This window comes from Lycium barbarum, chromosome 5, assembly GCF_019175385.1.
Source record: "Lycium barbarum isolate Lr01 chromosome 5, ASM1917538v2, whole genome shotgun sequence".
Classification (NCBI taxonomy): domain Eukaryota; kingdom Viridiplantae; phylum Streptophyta; class Magnoliopsida; order Solanales; family Solanaceae; genus Lycium; species Lycium barbarum.
The window spans coordinates 17942912-17957211 of NC_083341.1; the positions used below are offsets into that span (position 1 = coordinate 17942912).

The window sequence follows — 14300 nt, forward strand, 5'->3', positions numbered from 1 at the left end:
CTGTGCTCAAAACAATAAATATCGTTAGTAAAAGAATGTTCAAACAATGACATAATATTTTAATAAAATCGAGAAAAACAAAATGACAAAACAGTATCCGAGACTCAAAGGAGTAGCGGTACCTCAAACGGCTATGACTCCAAGCAAACTCAAAGATGACAACGAATCACACAAGATACTAACTTGGTTTTTATTTTGTAAAAGTATGCAGAATGCAGATGTATGCAAAATATTTTCGATAATTCAGAATGCAGAAAATGAGGCATTGCCTCTGTATTTATAGCCACTGTTTTGAGCGAAATTATGGTGTCTGGGCCTTTTCCAAAAATAGAAATGTCCGTTGGGAATTATTCCACGAATTTTTAAATTAAGTTTAGCACGGAAAAATGTCGGTTTGGTGTCTTCACTGTTTTCATCATAGCTTTTTTACTCTTGTACTCATTATTTTTTTCGGACAGAGGGTCTATCGAAAAGAGACTCTCTATCCCCACAAAGATGAGGGTAAAGTTTGCATACACTTCATCCTCCCAGGCCCCACTTGTGGGACCGTACCGGGTATGTTGTTGATCATAAGTTGCCCGAAACTTCCTATTCCGATCAATGTGGGACTTAGGTGCTACACTTTGACATCAGTCTTGCCACGACACACTTAATTGCTACTTTATCCAGAATCACATTAGTTAGATTCACAATTTCATTAGTAGGGGCATAGGAATATGTACAAGTAAACACAATGCAGCTCACCGAAGTTCTATAGAAGTTGGAGTAAACAAAGTCTATGAGCATAAATTCTCATAAACTCCTATAAATAACTCCATATGCGTGTATCGGCCCATAAAAAAAATGGTTCAAGATAGTGCTTTGGCCCTTTCTGGGAGATTGCATCTCAACTTTTGCTATCAATACTATTGCTTCTAAGCAAAGGCGAATTCAGGACCTAGAATTATTTGAATTCTGAATGCATGTGATCTTATTATATGTATACATTTCAAAGTTTCTTCTTACATGTCCATATCTATTTTGAGCCGAAAGTTTGTTTCCATGTCCTATACAGGAAACAATCACTGGAAACAGTCATGCCTTTATACATATCAAAATTCTGAATCCGGTGACAACCCAAGAAAAGAAATCATTTTAGAAATGCATATAGTGTTACTGAAGAGTGTTATCATTTGCATAATGTCGAAGTCACGATTGTTGATCCTCAACTATATGTCAAAAGTCATTGAAGTTGTTAGTTGCATGCCTGGATCTGTAACATTGGTCCCTGAGTACCCCCAATATAATACAGATACTTTGATGAAAATGAAAGGAAATCATTTTGTTTCCTCTGAAGAAACTTGAATAATTAATCTAAGTGCAGATATAGAATTGGATTTCAATTTAGTGGAAACATGGAACTTATTGTATAGTATATGTTTTCAATATGTAAGGTCTGGATCTCAGATATGAAAACAAAAAATGATACTACTAATTAATAAAATACCAATACTAAGATAAATTTATACTTGAGGTGAGAGGGAGACACCAAGACTGTTTCTTGTACCTGGAGTGATCAAGGTAGAACTGAAAGCGGAATTCAAGAAAGAGTTCAAGTTTTATGCATTGACGATGAAAATATTCACAGAATTAGCTCACTTATAAGACAACTAAAGATAAATCTCCATGATAAATATTAATTAATAACTTGCTAAAAATGGCAGCTAACCCGCTACTATAATATATAGGTTGACTATGCCGACTGTATAAAAACCCCATGCGCTAATAGTGTATATACATTCTAACTTAAATCCTTACAGAAATGATTTTCTGAAGAAGCTTGAGCTAAAAAGAATAATAATCTCAATAACTTGTACGTATTTAAACGAAGGGCATCAACAGTTGAGATCATTCTCATATTAAACATCAGAAAGGAATGGATCCTTGAGCAAGTCAGCTGCAGATGGTCTTGCTCTTGGTTTCCCCATGCGCCTTTCAATGGAGGCCTTCAATTCTAGATCGCTCACTTTCTTGAAAGCTTGAGGCATTATTCCAGATGTCACCTCCCTGTATACCTTCACTACACTGTCACATTCACTATATGGTATTTCTATAGTGGCCATTTCTAGCAAACACATTCCAACTGAGTAAATATCCACCAACTCTGTGTAGTTCTCCTCATATAGCTCTGGTGCCATATACTCTGGTGTCCCTAGCAATGTATGTGCTGCATGAATCTTCCCCACAATTGTAGCCAATCCAAGATCACCGATTTTTACCTATATAAACATTAGAATTATGATATTTAGCGCGCCGTTACGTAACTAGTAGAGGCAAATCCAGAATTTTAAGTTATTAGGTTCGACTTTTAAGATTCTTAGCAGTAAAAATCACTGTATTTTGGAATTTGGGTACAAAACTAAGTAGTTGTTGACATTTTAGTGATTTTTCAGGTGGCCGATTCAAAGGTTGCTGTAACACCCCGTACCTTTAACCTAAGCTTTGACCATGATCCTAGAATTAGAAAACCAGATAAAGAATGTGGGAATTTGAAATTTCCTCTTCAGTTGTAAGATGGTAGTTTACGCCCATGAACAGTGACTGTATTTAAGTATACGGCCCGTATTTCAAGTCGTAAACTGGTACCAAAGATTTCTGAGCATTTTGGAATTTGACACTTAGAGGTTACATCGTTAAATACGGACCGTATTTCAAAATACGGCCTGTATTTCAAAATATGGCCCGTATTTCAAAATGTATTTGGAATTTGGGAAAACTTCCTTGATGAAAGTTGTAGATCTTTGAAATACCTTTCCAACGGTATATTATAGGGGTCAAACAGACATCTGTGTAAAGAGTTATGGCCATTTTACTGAAGAGACGCAGTGCAGTCCATACGGAATACGGACCGTATTTCAAAATACGGCCAGTATTTAACTGAGTGTAAAATTTAATTTTCCAGAACAGTATATATTCGTCCATATCAGTTCAAATCATTATTTTTCATTCCTTCAAGCCCTAGAACGACCTCCTACCCTCCTCCATCATCAAGAACACCAAGTTAAGCCTACTCTAATTATTCCAACTCAATTCTAACATATACTCTAATAATCTAAGCAAGAAATCATTCTTCCTAATCTAGGGTTTTCAAGAAAACCCATCAAGGTTCAAGAATCAAGATTTAGGAAATCTTCTCCAAAATTCAAGTCTTTAATTCAAGTTTTGGAGCAATTAAGGTACGTAGAACTTCCATCCACATGTGGGAATCTCTACGTTCTTCCCCATGCTTCGTTTCTTGATATCCATGAAGTTCAAATCCTAGGGCATTAAACCCAACATATTGGTAGCCCGTATTTATGTATTTATGTACATGAATTTTGTATCTATATTCGTTATTGTATTCCTAATCTTCCATTACGGTTATTAGGAACCCTAGCTTAATCCATGAATCATGAATTCTTCCTCATGTGTTCTCATTATGTTTATATGAAACTTTATGATTTTACCTAGTAAGTTACAAGCATGTTTTCAAGTCAATTATATATATATATATAATTATGAACTATTGTTATTATTCATGAATCAAGAACATATTTGCAAGACTATGACAAGTTATCTTATGAAACCATATTACAAGATATTTCATGAAACCATGTTACAAGTTATTTCGTGAAATCATGATTACAAGTTATTTATAAGTTATTTCACGAAAATCATCGGCTTCTTAGCCAACTATATCATGTTCCTGTTTTTGGGATTTGCTTAGTTAACCGAGAAGGCTCAGATAGCTTGAAACTACGTAGCCACCGTAGGATAAGGGTTCTCAGCAAGGAGGCAACACCTTCATTATGCAGTTTGGATTCTTATATGCTTATTATTACTTAAATCTCATATCCCTGGCAAGGTGTGAGTGTTCTGCTGGTAGGACGCAAGTACCAGATCATGTTGTCGGTTATACTATAGCATTCCCCATGTTACAAGCAGTTTTATATACATGTATTTCCATTGATTTACTGTTTTCAGACTTTACCCACGTTTCATGCTCATGTTTAAGTTACATTCACTTTCAGTTCATATCCTATACCTATGTTGTGTCATGTTCTTCATTTCAACAGGTTTTACATACTAGTACTATTCACCATGTACTAACGTCCCTTTTGCCCGAGGCCTGCACTTCACGGTGCAGATACGGGTTTTCAGGAGCATACACCTGCGCAGTAGGATCACCTCAGTTATCAGCTTATTGGTGAGCTCCACTCCTCTCGGGGTTCAACATGGAGTTTGCATTAGTATTCAGTTATGGTAGTCCAGGGCCATGTCCTGGTAGTTAGTATTCAGACATGTTTTAGAGGTTTATAGACAGATGTTAGTTCACAGAGTCAGTTATGTTTTCATGCTTGTAGACTATTACGTTTTCATGATTTTTCATGCTATGAGATAATTTCAAGACTTTATTCCGCAAATTACATTTTCATGATTCATTTAAATTGCATCATATAGAGTATATTATTTTGATGCCCATGTTGACAAGCAAGCCATGAGGTTCGCTCGGACACATGCAAGCAAGACCCGAGTGCCGTTTTACGCCCAGGCCATGGTTCGGGGCGTGACAGTTGCATCGGCCTATACAGTCACCCACCCAACCGCTTAAACTAAAAATATGTGTATAACAATATATAATCAATGTATAATCTATGTATACCGGCTAGGAAAAGTAAATAGTGAATTCGGCCATCTATTTGTATAATTCAGAGTGGATCCTATATGAGTATATCCTGTTTATTTAATGTATGTTGAAGGTTTCATACAAAGTATTGACAGACACCTATGTTTAAGGATTAGTATCTCTAATTCTCAATAACTTTAGATGACAAATAACAGTAAGCCAAACATTCAACAGATTTCAATTCACATAAACTGAAGATGAATTGAATGAGTTAATTACCTTTCTAACATTCCCATTGATAAAGATGTCGCTGCAACTGAGGTCTCTATGAATGACGCAAGGTTCATGTGTGTGTAGATAATCCAACCCCTCTAGTATTTGCCTAGACCACTTTTTCAACGCCTTGACTGAAACGTGACGATGCTTCTTCCTATAATCCCTCAAATTACCAGAAGCACATTCCTCAGTGATGAAATTGAGGATGTTATGTGTTTTGTCTTTCCAGAAAAGATATAGTACTATGGTGTTGTCATTCTTTAAGTTCTTCAACAAGGCTATCTCCGAATGGATTTTCTTAAAGATGTAAGGCGTGTCGCTAAATTTGCTCAATTTAATCTGATTCCAGGCCATATCTCTGCCTTCTTCTAGGTCACATGCCCTGTAAACTTTCTTCACGGCACCAAAGCAAGGAATCAAAGAAATGAAGAAAAGTTTAAGAAAGTTCTCAACCCAATCTTCGAATATCCAACCCCAAAGTGTGGTGCAAAAACCCTAGCCTCCAAAACTTGTGTTTTCTACCAAGGATGTGTGTTTCAAGTGAGCTTGGTCGAGTTTTGTATGAGTTGGGAACAAAAAACGTGAAATTCCATTTCTACCCAGTTTTGCCAGAAAAGACTCTTCGCGTTCCCGGCTAGACCTTCGCATTCGCGAAGGTTTATTGACTCGTTGACCATCGTGAGCATGGTCAACCTTCGCATTTGCGAAGGGTATTTCTGGCAGAATTTCCTTTTCTTCGTTTTAGCTCTTTTTTTTGGCTCGTTTTCACTTGGTTTGATCCCAATTCTCTTCATGATTCAATGCACCTGAAAATAGCAATACACGCCAAGTATAGCCTCATATTATAGATTAAGAACGCTGTTGACACCCAATTTTGTCCCGCCTCTCCTGCGAAATATCTGTTTACGCTTATCATTATTATTATTATTATTATTATTATTATTATTATTATTATTATTATTATTATTATTATTATCATTACCAGTATTGTTATAATTTGCTTTATAATCATTTCAGCATTTTAGCACCTTATGCACATGCATCGCTGTCACAACCCAACCCCGTGGGCCGCGACTGGTACCCTAACTGGGTACCCGTACATACCTACCTGACCGAATTTCGTATCATACAGATTTTTTTTTTTTTTTAAAAAACAGATGTTACAGACGTAAGCCGATACAGATACGGCACGCGCGCAAACATATATATATATCTGGACATACAGAAACATGCAGATAAGCCGATAAGGCTAACATACAGACGAATCTCGTAACCCACACATCTATCTACAGGCCTCTACAGACATACAGAATCATATGACGGGACAGGGCCCCGCCGTACCCAGAATATCCATACATACAGAGTATACAGAAGACAGAAGATATATATACCAAAAGTATACGCTCCGGATCAAAGGAGCTCTTCAAACAGCAGAATTAGAACCCTACGCTGGCGGCGTATCACCTGGTGCGTCGGTACCTGCGGGCATGTAGCGCAGCCCCCGAAGAACGGGGGTCAGTACGAAAAATGTACCGAGTATGTAAAGCAGAACATAACAGATATAAACATAGTCCGAACCGGAGTCACAGAAATATAACGAACAGAACCATAAGTCAGACTGACGGACAGAGTCATGATCCAGACAGACATACAGAACCGTGTACCATACAAATAAACAGAATTATGGTTCGGACAGACAAACGGAATCATAATACGGACAGACGAGCAGAATCAGAATCCATACGGACATACAAAATCGGAATCCATACGGACATACAGACGTAGTCGTCTTTCAGACGGACAGACAGAAGTATGTCGGACAGAATTATGCATGCAGAGTAGTACAGAGTCATACAGAATCATACAGAGGCATGTGCTTATATAAATATAGACAGCACACGCATACATTCATACAGATCCCGGCCCTCTTAGTACGGGACGCGGTGGACAGACAGAATCAGATCAGATCATATGCCATCCTGGCCGCCATCCCCATACACAGATCATAATATCATACAGACATACAGATCCCGGCCCATACGCCGAGGGACGCGGTGAACAATGCAGAGAAATATGCACGATAACAGAACCTGGCCCGGGACGCAGTGAAGGAATGCATTGAGACAGACACGAACCGATAAGTGAGAAACTACTTACATACAGACTCAACATACAGACTCAATCAAACTGAAGGGTGCCAAACGGCGAGTCAAAATCAGAGTATCTGGATAGTATGCATAGTACGCGCCTATATCCTACTTAGGGAGGCACGACAGATCATTATCAGAATCAGATTCTCAGATGTTCAGAAATCATTTTGTAAGAATTTCATGAAAATAGTTGTATCATAATCAAAATAATAGTTCAGATGGTTTCTGAGAAAATCGGACAAAACGGAAGTATTTAAAGTATTACAGAAGATATCGGGCCTTGCGGGCCCGCCTCGGACCAACTCGAGGCAACATAGGTAAATTATCGCTAATAGACCTTATGAGGTCATCCATAATCGTTTGGAAGTGTTCCGACTCCGTTTAGGGAAGTTTTGTACAAAAACTCACTTTAAAGGCAATTTGTAAGAAAATAGCTTCAATTGAATTGAAGGAATTGGAGCGGTTTTCCGTCTCGAATTCCGGGGAACGGAGTCGTACTTAAGGCTCGCGACCGAGCCTATCACATCCAGAACATGCCTAGGAACAAAGGGAAGTGCTTCACATACCTCGATAGCACCTCACGCTCGCTTGGCGTCGATCCCAAGTTCGTCCAAAATCTAGAAATGGTCAAGTTTACCATTTGTTAGTTTCAACTTTTCCATAGTCCAAACTTAACACATACTTGCCTACCGAAATTTCGGCAGCATTTCCTCTGTATATATGACATCCCCAAAAGTTAAACACAGCCAAACAATCAACACAACCCAACAACAATATTCATAATAACGACAAGTAGCTCAAAATACATAATAAGGCACAATTTGCCAACTTTCCGTCATAACTTAACATTTTCCGTTCCGACCTTACACTTCCAAACCAAACTTATTATTTTGATGTTCATTACCCATAAAATTCATTACAACACGATTTGGAGGCATATCATACCATTCTCACAAGATATACATAAGATATGCAAACTTACAAACTTTCCATTAAGCCACTACTTGTCCAATTTTTCCTAACTTTCAACATACAAGTTAATTATACATTTCCATCTTCCAAATTCATCAACAATAATCATAATTTACCTCTTGATACTTTCATTTCCATTTTTACATAAACCATAACAAAGTTGCATATTTTCCTACAACAACTTAATAACCACTTTTCCATGACAATAAAGATTGTTATCTTTCCATTCACTTCACCATAACACACTTAACACACTAACAAGAGCAAATTCATATTCCACCACCAATACCATACCACACGGCCACATACAATATTCTCCAACTTCCATTAATTCATTCCACTTTCATTTCTAATACAATTTCCACCATACTACAACTAAATTACAACATGAATTCAAATCATCAAAGACATGTAATATAAGCATACTCACGGCCCAAACACAAGCACTTCCAACACACAAAATTTTCATACTTTTCATTCATTTCCACACACCACAACATATATACATATATTTCATGGCATGAAAATGGTAAAATCCTTACCTTTTCTTCAAGTTTTCCACTCGCTACAAAGTTGTCCTCTTGCCAAACTAATTGTACCAAGTTGTAGAGGACTTTGCACTTAGTAATATTCCCACAAGAATTTGATTTTTAAACCAAGGATTAGGCTCCCACAATTTTTCTTTCTTTTCTCTCTTCTTTTCTCCTCAAACCCGAAACCCTCTTATCCATTTTTCTTGCTTGCTCTTTATTTTTTTCTTGAATGTTCCAAAGATGAACATTGGTCCAAGTATATACCCTTCATGTTAATTAGTCATGTGACTAATCACATGACCAATATACATGGTCTTGGGCCAACCATGGCCGGTTGGGCCTCCCAATTGGGCCTTAGTTCTCTTTTTTTTTTTTGAGTCCAAATTGTTGGCTACATATTGTAATTCATGGGGTAAGTTTCCAAAATTCCAATTTTGCCCTTGGCCACCTTTCGTAATCCCACACCATAGTATTCACAACCTACACATTCATACCAAGGAATGTCCAATTGTGGCCTTATTCATCACACGTCAATTTATCTTGAATCTTTCGAATAAACAAAAATGTCGGATGTAACAATCGCATTTGTTTTGCGCAGTTAAATAATAGCATTTATTTACTGATATTATCGCACGACTATCACGACGTCATATAATTTTATCCGAGCACTAATAAATACATACGTTTATATTAAATAATATCTTGGCATACGTTAATATATAATTAATTAAAATAGGTCATTTATTTGAATTTAGAAGCCAATTTATTTCTTTCATTCAGCCCATATTTTAAATTCACCAATCCAAATACGCCCCAATCAATTTATAATCATTTTTGACCAGCCCACATTTTAATCCATCCTACCCGACCCACGTAATTCAGCAGCCCAGTCCATTAAACCTGGCGACCCGAACCGACCCGCTTTGTTTAACAGAAATGAAAACCATTAGGTTTTCATCCTTTTCCCTTAGCGCCCCCCCCCCCCCCCCCCCCCCCGCTCCTCTCTCTCTCTTCCTCTTCAACAAAAAATAACCAAATCTCAATCACCTTTCACCTCCCCAGGCCGTGCATGGCCATATCGGGAAGGGCAATTAATGTTTGTACTCCCCCGTCAGTGTTCGACCAGTTGCAAATCGTCGTCTTCCTTTGTTGACTGTCGTCAATCTGAAACACTTTAATGGGTTTCGTCCCTTTGTGAAAATAAAATCGTTTTATTTATCAGCCTTTTTGATTTCTCGGGTACGAGTTTTAATGGTTTTTGTTCTATTCTCTCCTGGATCTGATCGATGACAGAAAAAGATTCTAACGTTTTGGCATTTGAACGAAGGGTTTGACTTAGAAAAATCCCGCCCAACTTTCATTTTTGAACCCTAGTAAACCCCAATTTTTAACCCTATAAATAATGGTTTTCAGATGTGAAAGAGGGGGTTTTTATTTTGGAGTCGGAAAAATCCCCTAAAAATTAAAAGGTTTCAGCTGCCCAAATCCCCTTTAAAAATATTAGTTCTAGCCGCCTCAATTTCCCCCTAAAATATTAACTCACTGTTTTTGATATCCGAAGCGTCGAATCATTTGTTTTATTCTCACTTTTGCTCCTGTTACTGTTTCGCATCCGAGTCTACGCAAACTCGTAGATTTGAAGTGTTCGAGGGTATATCGAAGGCCCTGCACCCTGTTCGTTGCACCCGAAGAAGGTAAATTTCCTTCTTTTTAGTCATTTTGGGTTTTATTTGTTATTTTCTTACAGTGCTTTAAGTTGGCTGTTTAGCTTAATCACCCGCCATTAGTAATTTTAAGCATGCTTATAGTATACTTGGATGCCATTGTAGTTTTAAGAATGTTATAATAGCCTAATGTAGTTCTGCATGCTTATTTATGTTTTAGTTAAACTCCTGTAGTTATGTAGGATAGGGTAATCGTTGTATGCCTATCTTGATGGTTAGTCCTCTAATTGGTAGTGGTTTGAGCATGATTAATAGCCATTTAGTTTGCTGTTAGCTAGTTCCTTTGTTACTAATAGTCTAAGTATGATTAAGAGGTTATGGTTGTTTTTGGTTAATTAGTTCAGCATGTTAGCTCAACTGCCTTAAAGTGTTCTTTAGGTCAGTATTTATGTTGAATAAGTATTCTATGTTGATTAATCTGGTTGTCATGATAAGGTTGGCCATTCCGTAATGAAAAATAGGTGTTGATTGTTTTCAAACAATGTAGGTAGGACTTGTATTGGTCTGGTAGTATCTTATTGGTAGGTGTAATATTGTAGTTTGGAGCAAATAAGTTAGGTGTGCCAATAAGCTTGTTTCATGCATGATTCCCTGTGACATTAAGGTTGGTCACGCCTTATGTGCTATTATACCTTAAAGCAGTCCTAGACAAGCATGATTTTACCTTTGATTCAACTTGTGCGATCAAGCTTATTCCTTTAAGTCTATGTCATTGCAAAATTTATGTCAAATGTGTGTTGTGGTCATAAATATATGCTTACCCTGTTAAGAGGCAGTTGAGTGTCCATCTTTCAATAACTTCTCGGTGTAGTTTCAAACCTGGCTGCTAAATGAGGGAGTAGTTCAAGTTCTGGTCTTTCATTTGTTTAGTGTATAGTCTTGTTGTCGTTCTTGTTAAACCTGTGTCCATGATATGAGTCTAGGTCGATTGGTTTGGTATTCCAAAGTCGCAGAGTGTGTGTAGAAGGATTGTTAAATGCAACTTGTAGCATCTATGAATCTATCTAGTATTCTGGGAAACTTATGATACATGTTTGAGGTCCTATTTTGGTCAAATTTGATGAATACATGTTGTGTGAACCCCTTTCTAAACCCGTCTACTCCCTTACCTGAAAAGTGTCCTGTGAGTCAATTATTTATGATGTATGTCTGCGTTTGCAATAGCCGTAATATTATCATATATTACTTGTTTCAAAATGACTTTGAGGCCTGTTACTCTACCTGTCTGTGTTATGTCTCTGACTCAGTGTTTTGTTTTCCTATTTATATGTTCATGATAAATGAGAAACTGATTGTATAATGTGAACTGAGAGGCGACGATATTTTGCTATCGCTCTAGTATTGTAAGCCACTGGCAGAGGTGATTTTTGCTATAACTATTGGTGTTTTGCCTTGTTAATATAAAGAATATGAACTGAAATGTGCCTGAATGCCATAAATATCCCTCCTGAATTCAGTAGGTGTTTTGTATATCATGAATCTGTCTTGTTTAGACTTGGTATGTATTATGTGTTGGTAGTAGACTTCCTTTTAAACTATGCACGTGCTACATATGCAAAATGCTTGATTTAAATTCTTCGAATGGTTGAATATTGTGTATATGCTTAGTCTATATCATGTGCAGTTTCGTGTGAGTAAATATATATTAGCAGGTCCCGCACATTAGTTTATTATCAGTTTGGTTTTGTTTAAATTTTGTGCGTTGTTGCAAGCATATTTCAGCTAAAGTATGTATATAAATGTATATTATAAGTATATTGTAGTTAGCACATTGATAGGGAGGTTGGTTGGTCATTACAGATCAAGCTTGAACCCTCCCCGGTGTTAGCCATGCCTGGGATTCATGAAATCCCTTGGAACTTGTGCAACATCGGGAAGACGGGGGCAAAAGTTTTCCGATATTGACCTTCTATACATCTTTATGAGTGTGTATACATGAAGTATACTTAAATATACACAGAATATACACAATCTGCTGATTTGTTTTGAGTTTATATTTCATATGTTTAGCACTATTCATTGATCGTATACTAATCTTTTTCCTTTCATTCTATGCATGACCATGGCATACGAGTCCGAGGGACTCGATCTTCTTCCGCATTCGGTGTTGGGCCAAGGCCCAACGAAACCTTTCCTCCCTTTGTCCAGCCTTGCCCGCAGCAAAACAAAGCAGAAAAAAAAAAAATCTGGGCCCAAGCCCAATAGCGTGAACAGTTCTCAATAGTCTTAGAAATGGGCTGAGCCCATTCCCAACAACAGCACAATCAGCAGTCCTAAAGTGGGCTGAACCCATTTTAATATCATTTGCTCCTTTATTTTATTTTATGCATTTGATTTGTATTTGTGGAACTAACACTTTACTTGTTTGTTTCCTTAGCTAAAATGAACCTTAGCAGATTAGTATGGAACTTAGTTTTAGTGAAAGGGTAGTTAATTTAAGGAAGTCCAATTAATTCCATAAGTTTCATTTTTTTTCTTTTTTATGTCAAAACTATTGATAGCATCTAATATTTATTTTGAATAATTGATTTGCAAATAGCGTAACTATATATTTTGAGTTAAGGGAATCATATTTTATTCTTACTATCTTAAAATTTCAAAACGTCATTAACACGCAAATATAAACTCAAGTATATTTTATAAATAACTCTTCAAATTTGAATCAATCACACATATTTTTAGCTAAGTATGGTTAGTGAGAAATAATGAAAGGATAAAGAAAACTCATTTGCTATTTTTTGTATTTTGTTTATACTCCTAAATCGCAAAATCAATTAATACCTCATCATTTGGTTTGTTTCAAATATTTATTAAAACACTGCAAAAACCCGCATTTTCTTCTACTTATATGCAAATTATCATATTTTGCAAATTTTATTCTTTGAATAGCATTATTATAGTTCCACTTAAGGCATTAGCAACATTTATAAGCTTTATTGTAAAAATAGCATTTTAAAATCTCCTTTATGCCAATTATTAATCTTATTTCAAATAGCATTATTATATTTTCATTTAAAGTCTTAACAGCATTTATAAGTCTTGTTTTAAAAGGCATTTGAAGTTTTCCTTTATGCAAATCACTATATTTTTCTACAAGTTAGTTTAAATAGCATATTTATCCTTTCCTTTAAAACCTCAGCAATATTTATGAGTCATTTTCTTAAAATTTAAGCATTACATTTAACATTAATTAATTAACCTAAGTTTGGCCGGATAACCGTAGTTAACGGATTCTAGAGGATGCCTAACCCCTTCCCTTTAGGATAATTAGAACCCTTACCTAGAATTAAATTTTAAGCAAACCATTAACGGGGTTTAGTTGACTTTATCTTAGTTAATAATTAGGTGCCCTAATTCACCTTAAAATCAATTAGGTGGCGACTCTTTAAAAATAAGCAGTTTAGGAATCTCCAATATGTTGTACCTAATTTAACCCGTTTAAATGAGGTATAACAAATGCAATTTTTTTTTTTGGTCAGATTAAGAACACAAAACCTAAAGCAAAGAGACTAAAATAAGTGGTAAAATCACCACTTATCACTAGCGAAGGGAAAAATTTAAAGACCGTCAATTTAAGGGTCAAAAATTAAAGAGTAGTGCTTTTGAAGGGCAATCCGCACAAAAAAATGGAGAATGCATATCAAACAAATGGGGATCATTAGCACAAATACCCTTCTTTTGGATTGGTCTTTAATTTTTGTCCCTCCTATATTATTGTTTTAGTTTTTACCCTTCAACACTTCAAGTTAATAACAAGTGGACGAAATTACCCCTCCCATCCCACATAGCATAGGTTTCTTCTCCAACTCTTCTTCTTCTCCAACTCCATCCTTCTCTCCTCCTTCATATTTCAAACTCAGGAGCTAAGTGTCAACAATGGTGGATTTCAAAATTTCGCCATCAACTTCTCTGTAATAGTTTGAAGCTTCCATTGGCATTATCCAAAAAAAAAAAAAAAACTTTAGTAACTACCCAACCAATTAGGTAACTTCACTTGCAG

General features: G+C 36.4%; 1 protein-coding gene across 1 annotated transcript; it reads right to left on the reverse strand.

The window, feature by feature from the left end:
* Positions 1–1781: 1781 nt before the first annotated feature.
* On the reverse strand, positions 1782–5275 carry LOC132639263 (probable serine/threonine-protein kinase WNK11). Its single transcript, XM_060355724.1, has 2 exons — positions 4925–5275; positions 1782–2258 (listed from the first exon to the last, which is right to left on the reverse strand). The coding sequence occupies exons 1-2, from the start codon at positions 5273–5275 to the stop codon at positions 1899–1901; spliced, it is 711 nt and encodes a 236-aa protein (XP_060211707.1). The 3' UTR covers positions 1782–1898.
* Positions 5276–14300: the final 9025 nt, after the last annotated feature.

Excerpts from the sequence above, each read along its gene's own strand:
- LOC132639263 (XM_060355724.1), bottom strand. The coding sequence starts at position 5,275 with ATGGCCTGGAATCAGATTAAATTGAGCAAATTTAGCGACACGCCTTAC. Across the intron at positions 2,259-4,924 it reads TCAATGGGAATGTTAGAAAG|GTAAAAATCGGTGATCTTGG; the intron begins GTAATTAACTCA and ends ATGTTTATATAG.